Consider the following 13,864-nt stretch of genomic DNA (forward strand, 5'->3'; position numbering starts at 1 on the left):
CTCACCGCTGTCACTCCTAAAACTTTGGTCGTAAGCAGAGAGTGCTTACTAGCATAATAGAATAGTTTGTCAAAATTTGCCACCTACTTTTAAAATGAAACTAACCATAACCTCCTTCCTACCATGCTGTGTCTACCATTAGTTACCACGCTGACTTGTTCAACTTTGCGCTCTACACAGCTTGCTAAACTGTTAATCTTGTTAAAAGAGTACACCTCTATATGTGTATTTTTATGTGGCGAAACAAATGACTACCACGTCTGAATGCCTTCCCACATGTTTTACAATGATATGGTTTCTCACCTGTATGGATTTTCATGTGCTCTGTTAAATTACTTTTACGGCTGAACGTTTTCCCACATGTTTTACAATGATATGGTTTCTCACCTGTGTGCATTCTCATGTGCTTCTCTAGAGAACGATGTACAAACCTTTTCCCACATATTTTACAATGATATAGTTTCTCTCCTGTGTGGATTCTCATGTGCTTCACTACAGAATTCCTATGTACAAACTTTTTCCCACATGTTTTACAGGAAAACGGCTTCCCCCCTGTATGGATTCTATAATGCATATCCATTTCATAATTATATTTGTAGACTTCTCCACAAACATCACATTTTAAAGACTTTTTAGTTTTGTCAGACTTACACTGACTGTCTGGTGTAGGTTGGTATTCTACATTATTGTGACCTTTCTTCCCTGCTCCCTGATATTCTCTCACAGTTACATCAGAGCTGACACAGTTGAGATGGTCTCTTTTTGGTTCTGGTTCACTGTGGTCTTTTTCCTCAGCAGCAGTCAGCATAAAGGCATGAATCTCCTCCTTCAGTGCCAGCTGTTCTCCCTCCTGACTGCTACAGAGTTGCTCCTGTTCCTCTTTAATCTGTGGAGGTTCTGGTTCCCCCTGGTCCAGATTGGAGCTCATCTCCTGGTTCCACAGCTGCTGGTCAGCGACAACTTCCTCCTCCTTACAGACATGCTGCTGTGGGATGTCTGGAGGGGGAAAAGGAGACAATTAAAAGAAAAGTGAAGTGATAATAGAGAAAGAAAAGTGAAGTGATAATAGAGAAAAAAATCATACTGACCAAATAGACAACACAAAAAAATAATTAAATTATGCTTGATATCTATGGCTGTTGGCTAGCTTAGCGTTAGCATGCTGTCTGCACAGGTGCTTGCACAGAGCCATAGTTGTGTTAGCAGCCGTTTTGTCCTGGATGCAGTTTCTACTTTACCATCATGGTCTCCTCCTTTTGTGCAATGAAAATAAATGTAATGGCATATGGCAAACTAAAATCAGCTGATTGTAGCACATGTGCAAGAGCAGTGGGAACAATAACCAGATAGACTAACAGACAGACTAACTATATGTTTACAGCAATGTCTGTAAACATATATTCAGTCACCCACTGGCGCTGAAAGGCTCTGCTTTCAGAATCAACTTTTCTCTCGACCATTGTGAGCAGCCAGCTTTGCAATAACAGAAGTTTGACTTGATTGACGCGGGAAGGTTCCCAGTTAGCCTAGCATTCAGCAAGGAGGCTGCAGCGCTGCATTATGGGACCTGTAGTTTGTATGTTATTAGCGCCTCATATCGCCGGGCCATGCATAACAATAATAGTATATCTATATAAAATGATCTCGCGGGCCGGATATAAATGTACGCCGGGCCGGATGTGGCCCGCGGGCCTTGACTTTGACACATGTGCTATAGGGGTTCCCACTTTTCTGGATTACTTACAGACACCTCTGTCTGCATAAAAACAGTGCTGGAACACACTGTGGTTACATACCCTCTGGAGCATCAGAGCAACAGTATTTTACTGCAGAAAGTAGTGTGTTGGCAAGAAAAAGGCAATTAACAATGGAAGATAGACAGAACATCATATAACTGAAAAATGTAGGTCTCTCCTACACTGCAAAAAAAGACCAGGTATCAGTGAGTACAGTTTCATTCAACATCAAAAGAAACAAACTCTGACTGCAAGAGGTCTGGCAGGCCCAAAGACACGACTGAATCAGAGGACAAGTTTCTGAGCGTTAACAGCTTGCGTGAATTACGGCTCACAGGGCAACAGATTCAAGCACAGCTTGAAATTTTCTGTTCATCATGCAGGATCTTTGTGGGCCGTTGATGAGAGGAAAGGATGGGTCACAGTGTGTGGCATCAACCCTCAAACATGGAGGAGGAAGTGTGATGGTCTGGGGCTGTTTGCTGGATCCAGGGTCGGTGACTTGTACAGATTGAGAGGCTTCCTGAACTAAAACAGCTACCACAGCATTCTGCAGCACCATGCGGTACCCTCTGGTATGCACCTAGTTGGTCAGCAAGATAATGAGCCAAAACACAAGCCCAGGGTGTGCCAGAACTACCTCAGAAAAAAAGAACAAAACGGTTTGCTTGAAAACACGGAGTGCTCAGCACAGTCGCCAGACTTAAACCCCACCGAGCTGGTTGGGGATGAACTGGACAGAAGAGTGAAAGCAAAGCAACTACAAGGTCCACATTTATGGGAACTTCAGCAACAGATATGGAAGAATATTTGATTTCTATTGGAGAAAGAATGTCACGGCTGTGTTCAGCTGCTATAGCTGCCAAAGGGGGCAACTTTGATGAGTCAAAATTTTAGAATACATTTTGGTCTATTAATTGATTCATGATTTCTTTTTTAACTCCAAGTGCTTATTTGTGCTCTGCTTTCATTTCAGAGTGCATTGAGACATTAAACTATGGATGTGCGATATGACCAAAATCTCATATCCCGATGTAAAACACCTCTTTTTTGCTTCTCATCTATAAACTCTCTCCATACTCTGTCACATGACTCTTGCGTAGGTGGTAGAAGAGGTTTGTCATGTTTGAGTCTGTGGTCTGGACCAGTTTGCACCATAATTTGCATAGTACAGTTTTCAGGTCCATGTCAGACTTTTCATAACTAAACCATGTCCCTGCTACAGAGGCAGCCCCTCATTTAGGAATAAGGTCCTGGATTTGTTTAGACTGATCCTTCTGTTTGAGCTACCATGTGGTGACTGTAAGCACCATTTAAAGTTACCTCAAATAAAAACATGAAGTAATTTGTTTCATGCATATTCTGAATTGTGATGTTTGAAAATAATGTATTTTGTCATAATTTCAGTTTATTTTGAATCTCAACAGGATCTTCACCTTTATTTTGAAAGGTTTATGTCAGGGGTGTCCAAACTTCTTTCACTGAGGGCCACAAACATAAAAATATAGGAGGGGCTGGGCCACTTACTAGAAATGAGGTATATAACCTTAACTTTACTGTATTAAAGTTAGAAAAATCACTTAAAAGTGGTCAAATGTGTGTTATATTGTTGAATATAATTAAAGACAAAACTGCCTTCATCACAGCTTTCCATAAATGGATCTTTATTGATTTATTCAGAAAAAGCTTTGGTACCTCATTCTCAGAACAGCAGCCTCAGATTTCTTCTTAGACAGAAGATTTACAGCACAGAGAAAAAACAATAAAGGGGAAAATGGGACGGGCACATTTCAAGTTTATTATTTAAGTTATTAGGCTTAGCAAAACATCTATTAACGTCCGTTTGAAATGATTATCAACATTAACAGACTGAACTGGACTTAATAACAGGAGTCCATATAATTTTAGTAAATTATTCTGGTGAGTATCAGCTGCGCTGGGTATGTAAATCGGGCCATCCTGCTGCTGATTGCCACTCGTGCCATAAATCCAGACAAATGTCACTTGATCAAGGAGCAGATCTGCATCAGATGGTGTGTACACACAGCGGTGTGTACTCTGTGTGTTAACAAGAAAAACGCATATAAGAAAGTGGTGCGCAAAAGCAGGGTAGTGACAGAATTGATGCGCATTATTGATATTTGAAGCATGTGTACCTGCACATTAACACACGGGTACTGTGGAATATATTTTTTACTCACCTAAAGTGCTCGTGCTCTCGTCCACTCCCCGCAAAAAAAAATAGCAGCTGTGCGGTGTCTGTGGCATCGGTGCTCTCATCGAATGCGATGGAGTAAAAATCAAAAGCACAGCTTTATCAGACAGTTGCAGTTTAATGTTGGCTGACAAGTCTTCAATGCGTCGCATAACTGGATTTCTGGACATGCTGACGTTGTTGAATCCTGCACTTTTTCCGGGCACATTATTTCGGTGACTTTAACAAGGCCGTGTTTTACGAGGTCTCCAACTGAAAAAGGCTTGCCATGTCTTGCGATGAGTTGGGCGACCTCATAGCTGGCTATTGTAGCCTCTTTCTGGACCTTTTGAGCCTGAAAAAATACTGTTGCTGACCCCGCAGGAGAGCTACCTGTAGTGGCGGCACTCCGTCTCTATTTCACTCTTCTGTACCACCTTTAGGAGTCAGTCCAGCAATATGCATTTGAAACGCGAGCAAGTCCAGGTACTTTTCTTGCAAAAAATATGTTTATTGAAACTTTTAATTTACATGGCAAGACTCGGTCAAAAAACTGTGTTGCTTCCAGCTTATCCGACTCCCCAACTACGTAATTACAGTGTGCCGGAAGCCCAAAATACTAAAAAGCGCATTAGAATGTTGCACTTCTATAGTCTATACATTTAACAAACAGTATTTTAAAATCAACTAGAATTATATTCTTAACATCAAACATATATATTTCTCCTCTAATCATTTTACCAGTACCAATAAAATTAACCTTTAATTGGCTCTTACACTACCCTTTGCTTTAATTTCTGCTCTCGCTCAGCACCAGTATAGGATGCATAGGCCTGATGTTTGGTTTCATAATGACGTCGTACATTATACTCTTTCATAATTGCCACAGTTTCAGTGCAGATCAAACAAACACACTTCCCCTTGAATTCTTTGAAGAAATATTCACTCTCCCACCGTGTCTGAAATTTTCTGCACTCACTTTCTACCTTTCACTTCTTTGGTACTGCCATGTTTAGTAACTTGGGGTAAATTTCTTCTGTGATTGTCCTTTTTGGTGGAGCAACTGCCTTGATCAACAGCAGCTCCCCCTGGTGTTAAAACTAAGAAGTGCAATACACTCAAGCAAAAGTTGAAGTGCGGGCCATATTCTATTCTATTTATAAAATTACACCACAAAAAAAGCACTTGTATCAAGCCAGCCTCCAATTCAAGACTTGCAGAACGATATACGATAGAAACGATATAAATTTGGCCAACGATAGAGATATTGACTAAATTGCTCTACCGCGATAGCGGATGTTGATGATGTCATCAAGCTGCGCCTGTTTTGGTCGAAAGCATCACAGCAGCTACAACCATTATCGTCTGCAAATTATGCCTGGCGACAGTCATAGCAAAGAGATGAAGCACTTTTGAAATATGGGGAAAGCCAAAAGCTGCACTTCCGTAACATTGACTCATTAATGTCGAATTCTCTCGCAGCTGCTCTATTCCCATGTTGTTACAGTATATTAATACAGTGGTTTTATTTATATATGTTTATATATAAATATACAGTGGGGCAAAAAAGTATTTAGTCAGCCACCGATTGTGCAAGTTCCCCCACTTAAAATGATGACAGAGGTCAGTAATTTGCACCAGAGGTATACTTCAACTGTGAGAGACAGAATGTGAAAAAAAAATCCATGAATTCACATGGTAGGATTTGTAAAGAAATTATTCGTAAATTAGGGTGGAAAATAAGTATTTGGTCACCTCAAACAAGGAAAATCTCTGGCTCTCACAGACCTGTAACGTCTTCTGTAAGAAGCTTTTCTGTCCCCCACTCGTTACCTGTATGAATGGCACCTGTTTGAACTCATCATCTGTATAAAAGACACCTGTCCACAGCCTCAAACAGTCAGACTCCAAACTCCGCCATGGCCAAGACCAAAGAGCTTTCGAAGGACACCAGGAAAAGTATTGTAGACCTGCACCAGACTGGGAAGAGTGAATCTACAATAGGCAAGCAGCTTGGTGTGAAAAAATCAACTGTGGGAGCAATCATCAGAAAATGGAAGACATACAAGACCACTGATAATCTCCCTCGATCTGGGGCTCCACGCAAGATCTCATCCCGTGGGGTCAAAATGATCATAAGAACGGTGAGCAAAGATCCCAGAACCACACGGGGGGACCTGGTGAATGACCTGCAGAGAGCTGGGACCAAAGTAACAAAGGTCACCATCAGTAACACACTACAACGGCAGGGAATCAAATCCCGCAGTGCCAGACGTGTTCCGCTGCTGAAGCCAGTGCATGTCCAGGCCCGTCTGAAGTTTGCCAGAGAGCACATGGATGATACAGCAGAGGATTGGGAGAATGTCATGTGGTCAGATGAAACCAAAGTAGAACTTTTTCGTATAAACTCAACTCGTCGTGTTTGGAGGAAGAAGAATACTGAGTTGCATCCCAGGAACACCATACCTACTGTGAAGCATGGGGGTGGAAACATCATGCTATGGGGCTGTTTTTCTGCCAAGGGGACAGGACGACTGATCCGTGTTAAGGACAGAATGAATGGGGCCATGTATCGTGAGATTTTGAGCCAAAACCTCCTTCCATCAGTGAGAGCTTTGAAGATGAAACGAGGCTGGGTCTTCCAACATGACAATGATCCAAAACACACCGCCCGGGCAACAAAGGAGTGGCTCCGTAAGAAGCATTTGAAAGTCCTGGAGTGGCCTAGCCAGTCTCCAGACCTCAACCCCATAGAAAATCTGTGGCGGGAGTTGAAAGTCCGTGTTGCTCGGCGACAGCCCCAAAACATCACTGCTCTCGAGAAGATCTGCATGGAGGAATGGGCCAAAATACCAGCTACTGTGTGTGCAAACCTGGTAAAGACCTATAGTAAACGTTTGACCTCTGTTATTGCCAACAAAGGTTATGTTACAAAGTATTGAGTTGTATTTTTGTTATTGACCAAATACTTATTTTCCACCCTAATTTACGAATAAATTCTTTACAAATCCTACCATGTGGATTCATGGATTTTTTTTTTCACATTCTGTCTCTCACAGTTGAAGTGTACCTCTGGTGCAAATTACTGACCTCTGTCATCATTTTAGGTGGGGGAACTTGCACAATCGGTGGCTGACTAAATACTTTTTTGCCCCACTGTATATGCTGGCCCCTAGAGACTAGGCACGTACAAACTCCAAAACACATTTCTAGCGTTAACTGAACTTCCAAAACAGAGCTACCTAGATCACTTAAATTACACAATTGAAAGCACATGTGTATTGTTTGTGTATTTATACACAAGCACTTATATATATTCAAATAATTAAAAAAAAAAAAGTTCATTTGCCTGTTACTACCATAAGATAAGATAAGATAACTCTTTATTGGCATTGCACAGTCATTCATTGTACAGTAGTACAATGAAATTGGAAAAACTGTCCTACGTCGGCACTACATATAACACAACACAACACGATATGACACATCACAATACAACAAACAACACAACACAGTATATTAACTTAGTATAAAAAGAAGAATAAGTGTATGTGTATTGCACACTGTTATTATTGCACATTAATTATTATTGCACCTTGTTATAAATATAAATATTATTGTTATCGTTTTAAACATTGTTACCTCCCCCTAAAAAAGTCCAGGGAGGTATCCAGTCAGGTCAGCTATTTACATTGATCAGGGCTAATGCCCTGTTGTAAAAGCTGTCCTTGAGTCTATTTGTTCGGGACCTCAGCAGCCTGAACCTCCTGCCAGACGGCAGCAGCTTAAACACACGGTGTCCTGGGTGTGTGCAGTCCCATAGGATGCTGCATGCCCTCTTGAGACAGCGAGTGCTGTACAGGTCCTTCAGGGAGGGAAGAGGATGTCCAATGATTTTTTGGGCCATATTGATGACCCTCTGGAGTGCCTTTCTGTGTGCTGTGGTGCAGCTGGAGAACCACACACCAATGCAATATGTCAGCACACTTTCAATGGAGCAGCGGTAGAAGACGGTCAGCAGCTCCTTCTTCAGGTCCATTTTTCTGAGGATTTTCAGAAAGTGGAGACGCTGTTGGGCCTTCTTTAAGACCGCAGAGGTGTTAGAGCTCCATTGGAGGTCTGTGTCTATGTGCACACCCAGAAACTTGAAGCTGGAGACCGTTTCCACGCACTCCCCGTTGATGCTGACAGGCTGCAGCTCGGACTTCCTCCTTCTGAAGTCAACTACCAGTTCTTTTGTTTTGGTGGTATTGAGGTCCAGGTTATTGACTGCACATCAATCTGACAGCCTCTGAACTTCAGCTCTGTACGCCGTCTCATCTCCCCCTGAGATGAGCCCCACCACGGTGGTATCATCTGCAAATATGATGACTGTGTTGTCTGGGTGGGAACTAACACAGTCATGTGTGTACAGAGTGTACAGTAGGGGACTCAGTACACAGCCTTGTGGAGAGCCAGTGTTGAGGCTGAGGAAAGATGAGGAAAGATGAGGCCCCACTCTAACTCTCTGTACACGGTCTGAGAGGAAGTCTCTGATCCAGCGGCAGGTGGTGGACGGAAGTCCAATTTCCAGCAGTTTAACTATTAGTCTGTCCGGGAGTATCGTATTGAAAGCAGAGCTAAAGTCAACAAAGAGCAGCCTGGCGTAACGGCCCTGCACTTCCAGGTGAGAGATGGTGGTGTGGAGTGTTGTAGCGATGGCATCTTCAGTTGATCTGTTAGCTCTGTATGCAAACTGGAGCGGGTCGAGTGTGGGTGGCAAGCAGGACATGATGTGACGTCGGACCAGTTTCTCGAAGCACTTCATTATAACAGGTGTTAGAGCAACTGGTCGGTAAACGTTGAGGCTGCTAATGTTAGTATGCTTTGGCAGTGGGACAATTGTGGCTGACTTTAGGCACGGCGGGATGCAGGACTGGGACAGTGAAGTGTTGAAAATCTTAGTGAAGATGAGGAAAGAATAAGAAGGAGAGCTGAAAGACTCTTAGGACCTTTGCGGTTACCCCATCTGGTCCGGTGGCCTTCCTGGGGTTCACTGCCCTCAGTGTGCGCCTCACCTCATATTCCTGCACTATGAGGCTTGGGCTGCTGCTGCTGTCCAATGTTTTTGCTGCTGTTGCCTCTGGTCCCTTCACCTCAAAGCGTGCGAAGAAGTGGTTCAGCTACCACACACCAAATCGGGTCGTTGGTACTTCTTGGCTTGTGTAGCCACTAGGTAACAAAAGCTCAACACTGCGCCTAGCATCCTGGAGGACTTCTGTTGCATTTTGTATGCGCTTCGGAGCTTGTACGCGTCATTCACTTCAAAGATCCAGCTCTAAGAGCCGTTTTGTTCGCCACCGACACATCACTAGTGGCACTGGTTGCTTGCTTAACACCTCCATATGGAGATGCTTTGCGGAATACAGATTTGAAGTTGGACTTCAGTGTCTCCGAGTGACTTCTTGCGATCCAAGAATGGGGTGAAGCCGTCCTTCTTCGACATATCTCACCACTAAGTATCTCGCTCGGTGGAGCCTACAGTGCAGTTTTTCTCTGTCGTTCACTGTAGTTCCCAATATAATTTTTTATTTATTTTTATCTGTCAAAAGTGGCATATAAATTAGGGGTGCAACAAACGATTATTTTGATATGGACTACTCACCGACTATTTCTGCGATTAGTCGACTAATCAGATCATGCATCCATTGGCCATACAACGTACAGCTTATTGCACCACCATGCATCTGCTCTTATATAACTATCATTAGCTTACAGCTTTAAATGTTTAAGGTATGTGCTAACTAACAATAAAGACAAGATGATAGTTTATTAAATTTTAATGAAATTTGCAGATTGTTTCGGTGAAGTTTAATAAACTCCTTGCTATCCAAACTATAACAGGATACCGTAGCCTATATTATACAGTATATTCTCGAGCATCTCATACTACTGATAATCAGTTGTCTGCTTGACCTTTATTCAGCTGTGTAAAAACTATAACTTTGATCTCAGCCAAACCGATTTACTCAGGAACAAATAAAATACTGAAAAAAGCCAAACAATAACATTTTGAAGTTATCTAAGTGACTTATAAATCATGTGTAACCTGAGTAGCGAAAGACGGCGGGGGGTTTGAAAACGTGTGAAAAGTGGAATATAAATACATTTTGCTTACTTACGTCTCCAAAAAGCCTTCACAATAATAAATGTCCCGCAGAGCTGTGATTAGGATCCTCCATCAGAGTGACACTCACCTGTCCTGTGCAGCTTTATTTCGGGTTTCCAGGTGATATCCATCAGTCTGCGCTGACGGTCGATCTCTTGCTCGTACCGGACGATCGTTTTTTCAAACTCCAAGAATATTTGCTCAGCAGCAGCAGTTAGTCGCTCGTTGATAAACTCTCTCAGATACTGAACTGAAGGCATTGTTAGTGCGGCAGCTCACACACTCAATACAGCAGTCTCTGTGATCAGACACACACGCGTGGGACGGTGTTGATGCGTTTGTTTGTTTACTTCCGCCTGTGTCACGTGGTGAGGTTCCGGTAGAGCGCGAGTGTTCTTCTTCTTCTGTATAGGGTTTATTGGCGGTTGGCAAAAAGCAAAATGGTGCATTACCGCCACCAACTGATGTGGAGTGAGGCCCGAAATGACAAAAATAAAATAAAATAAAATAAAATAAAATAAAATAAAATAAAATAAAATAAAATAAAATAAAATAAAATAAAATAACCCTGATGAAATGGGTCTGCCTTAAAAACCGAAATACAGCCTGATAACTGTCACTTATAAAGCTCACGTGAAATAAATCAATCAAGTCAAACTTCACTTTCATATCGTCCAGCTTTTTGATCAGTTGTCTCCTTTTAATATTATACTTCTGTCAATGCAATAAAACATGTTCTGTTGTTTCCTGTTCCCTACTGCATTCACACTCCCATGTACAGTGTTTACCTATTAAAAATAATGTGCTATGATCCAGGTGATTGATATATGCATTTTTTTTTCTCTGCCCGTTCTGTTGGTTTTTGTCTTTTGCTCTTCTCCCCCGTCCCTCTTCTCAGCTGTTTCTCTTTCCCTCTTTCTTTCTCCCCTTCTTTCCCCCAGTCAAGTCTGTCCCGTATTCAGTAAGTGAAAATAAAATAAACAATAAAAGGTGAATCAAATGGACCATTACGGCAAGGCTGGGATGGTCAGTTTGGTAAAGTAAATCCGTTGGGCATCTTTCTTTGCCTTTAGACAACAATTCTGATGGCAAAAGAGCCAAACGGGAGTTTGGTGCTATTTAAACTAGTGTGTCCGAATCTCCGTCGAGATATAATCGTCTCCTCTCTCCTATTTCATCCTGTACTTCTCATTCCCCCCACTTTCCTTTGGATTTTGTACAACCACTGCCCTTTCCTCTCTTCCTCCCATTGCTTTTGCCACCTTTCCTTCATTTTGTATCGTATTCTACTCTTGAGCTCCGTCCTACTCACACTAATAACCATATCTACCATCGGTCTCCTTGTTGCGACTTTTGCTGTCCTATCTGCCATTTCATTTCTTTTAACTCCACGATGCGCTGGTACCCATAAGAATGTGACTACAAGCCCCATCATAATAAGTCTGAATAATGTCAGGTCTGCAGTCTGAGTGACTGTCTTGCAGGCTGGCCAGTGATGAGCTCGAGTCTGAACATATCACAGACCTTAGTGGCGTCGTTTCCTCAATCCACTGGACTGCTAACAATATGGAAACCATTTCACCTGTGTATACTGACAAATTGTCACTGATCCTTTTCCCACCTTGATATTAAATTCAGGAACTATAAATGCTATCCCACTTTGGTTGGCTGTATTCTTTGATGCATCTGTGTAGATTTTGACATAACTATAATACTGATTAAAATATTCTTGTGCTGTATGTGAATTTAAGATAAAACCCTTCTCCTTGTTCTTTTTTTTAACAATGTGAAATCTACCACTGCATCAGGGAGCATCCATGGTGGTATTGTAGGCAGTGGCACTGTTTGACTTGTGTTTATCTTGTCCAGAGTAAGGTCAGCTGCTTTCTGTCCCACTCTCCACCCAAAGCTCTTCAATTCCATTTTCTCTTTTTCCCAGCATGTATGGAAAACAGTTTTTGCCGGATGGTCTTGACCATGTCCTTGTAAACTTGCCCTTCTTATTTGTAATGGCATTTCCCTCATTTCTACCTGTAGTGCTGCTGCAGATGTTGTTTTGAATGCACCTGAGCAAAGTCTTAACGCTTGATATTGGATACTATTTAACTTATGAAGACTTGTTCTGGCAGCAGAATTAAATACTATACACCCATAATCCAATACAGAAAGGGCAATCTGGGGAAAAGGAGGATGGAATTTGTCGGCTGCGGTTGTCGGAGCCTGTCATTAGAATGAAAGTTATTGGCCATGTTTGCATAGCCCTTTTTAAAATGATGCTTTCATGACATTATTGTATGTTGGGTGGTGGTTAGGGCTATCTAGACTGACAAGTAAGACATTGAATGTCACCTCTCCGGTGGGGAGGGGGCCTGAGATTGTCTAAATTGGAATCTGTTCTATACCAAATGCAGAAAAATTGTTTTAAGAAAGCAATTAAGTTCATTTTCCAAAAAATATAATTGTTTGCTTGAAGGACACCAGGAGAGATGAGTCCTCCGTCACAGATGGTGTGGTCAGTGAAGATGGTCGCCTGCAGGTTCAAGCTCATTGCGTCTCCAACCCACATCCACTGCCACTGTACTTAAGGGAAGTTATAGACTTTCTTCTGCACTTAAATTTGGATCACCTCGATCCATGATAGTCATTCAGGCTGTAATGCCTGGACTGGAAACAAGCCATCCTTAAAATATTACAACATTCCAGCTCCTTTGTTGGAATGCAAAACAAATGTGTTGTTTAAATCAGAGACTTCACTTGTGACAGAACAACAAATATTTTATTTTTATTATATAAGTAATGTAAGTATAAAACAAAGTTGTTGAAGGCCTAAACTTTTCAGAATAATTAAATCTGAGACTTTGTTTCATTGTAAGATTATAACAGTGATGGCAAATTGTTTGTTGTTCAGCAGAACAGTGTCCAGTATGTTGGCTGTTGTACTTTGTTGTGTTTGAAAATAAAAGTTGGGCTGATTTTAACATCCTTACAAAAAGTGTTGTTAATTATTTTTAATCATATTCAGGTTACCACAAATTGTTTTTTTCATTTAGTTGAACTTAAAATGTTTGTAAGTAGGTAAACAATTAGTATTGTACAGTCAGAAATATCAAATTATTCTTAATACTGCAGACTTGCAACGAATAAGTTGTCCTAACAGTCATCTTAAGCAAGCTATACTTAGTGTTTTTGAGGCAACAAGTTTACATAGTTTTGTTGAGTTCTGGGAACTAAAGAGGCTTTACAGTGTACTCAAAATGGGTAAGTTGGCCTAGCTTAATCATCTTAAGTCAAACATTACTCAATCTTTTTGAGGCAACGAGTTTACATAGATTATTTGAGTTCTGTGAACTAATTAGATTTTACAGTGTGGGGGGAACATTTCACCTGGAACAACTCTGACTGTCACAGGTACTGACTGACCAATAAGTATTTATCTGTATTATATCCCTATACTATGTATAGTGCAGTGTTAATTTCAATACGTTATCGTGGCTCAAGTGTTGGCAGTTCGTTTTGTAATCGGAAGGTTGCCGGTTTGAGCCCTGGCTCCGACAGTCTCTGTTGTTGTGTCCTTGGGCAAGACATTTCACCTGTTGCCTACTGGTCAAAAAACAAAGATGAAAAAGAGCCTAACGATACTTCAAAGCCATTGCCTCAGTTGTTCTACTGTAGAAACATATGCAAGCAGAAATGAAGGTTAGGCTACAGTGGTGCAAGCCTGACTGCTCATCAGTGCCTTTGTTTCTTGTTACAAGAACAGTTTCCTTCCTCATACTGCTCATAACC

The 13,864-nt window shown here is 41.6% G+C and overlaps 1 protein-coding gene across 1 annotated transcript; it reads right to left on the reverse strand.

Moving 5' to 3' along the window:
• On the reverse strand, window positions 1–10,437 carry LOC113024701 (zinc finger protein 383-like). Its single transcript, XM_026171979.1, has 2 exons — window positions 10,167–10,437; window positions 1–996 (listed from the first exon to the last, which is right to left on the reverse strand). Exons 1-2 carry the CDS (start codon window positions 10,336–10,338, stop codon window positions 218–220), a joined length of 951 nt encoding a protein of 316 aa, XP_026027764.1. The 5' UTR covers window positions 10,339–10,437; the 3' UTR covers window positions 1–217.
• Window positions 10,438–13,864: the final 3,427 nt, after the last annotated feature.

This window comes from Astatotilapia calliptera, chromosome 6 (genome assembly GCF_900246225.1).
Source record: "Astatotilapia calliptera chromosome 6, fAstCal1.2, whole genome shotgun sequence".
Classification (NCBI taxonomy): Eukaryota; Metazoa; Chordata; class Actinopteri; order Cichliformes; family Cichlidae; genus Astatotilapia; species Astatotilapia calliptera.

Excerpts from the sequence above, each read along its gene's own strand:
- LOC113024701 (XM_026171979.1), bottom strand. The coding sequence starts at position 10,338 with ATGCCTTCAGTTCAGTATCTGAGAGAGTTTATCAACGAGCGACTAACT. Across the intron at positions 997-10,166 it reads AATAAAGCTGCACAGGACAG|ACATCCCACAGCAGCATGTC; the intron begins GTGAGTGTCACT and ends TTCCCCCTCCAG.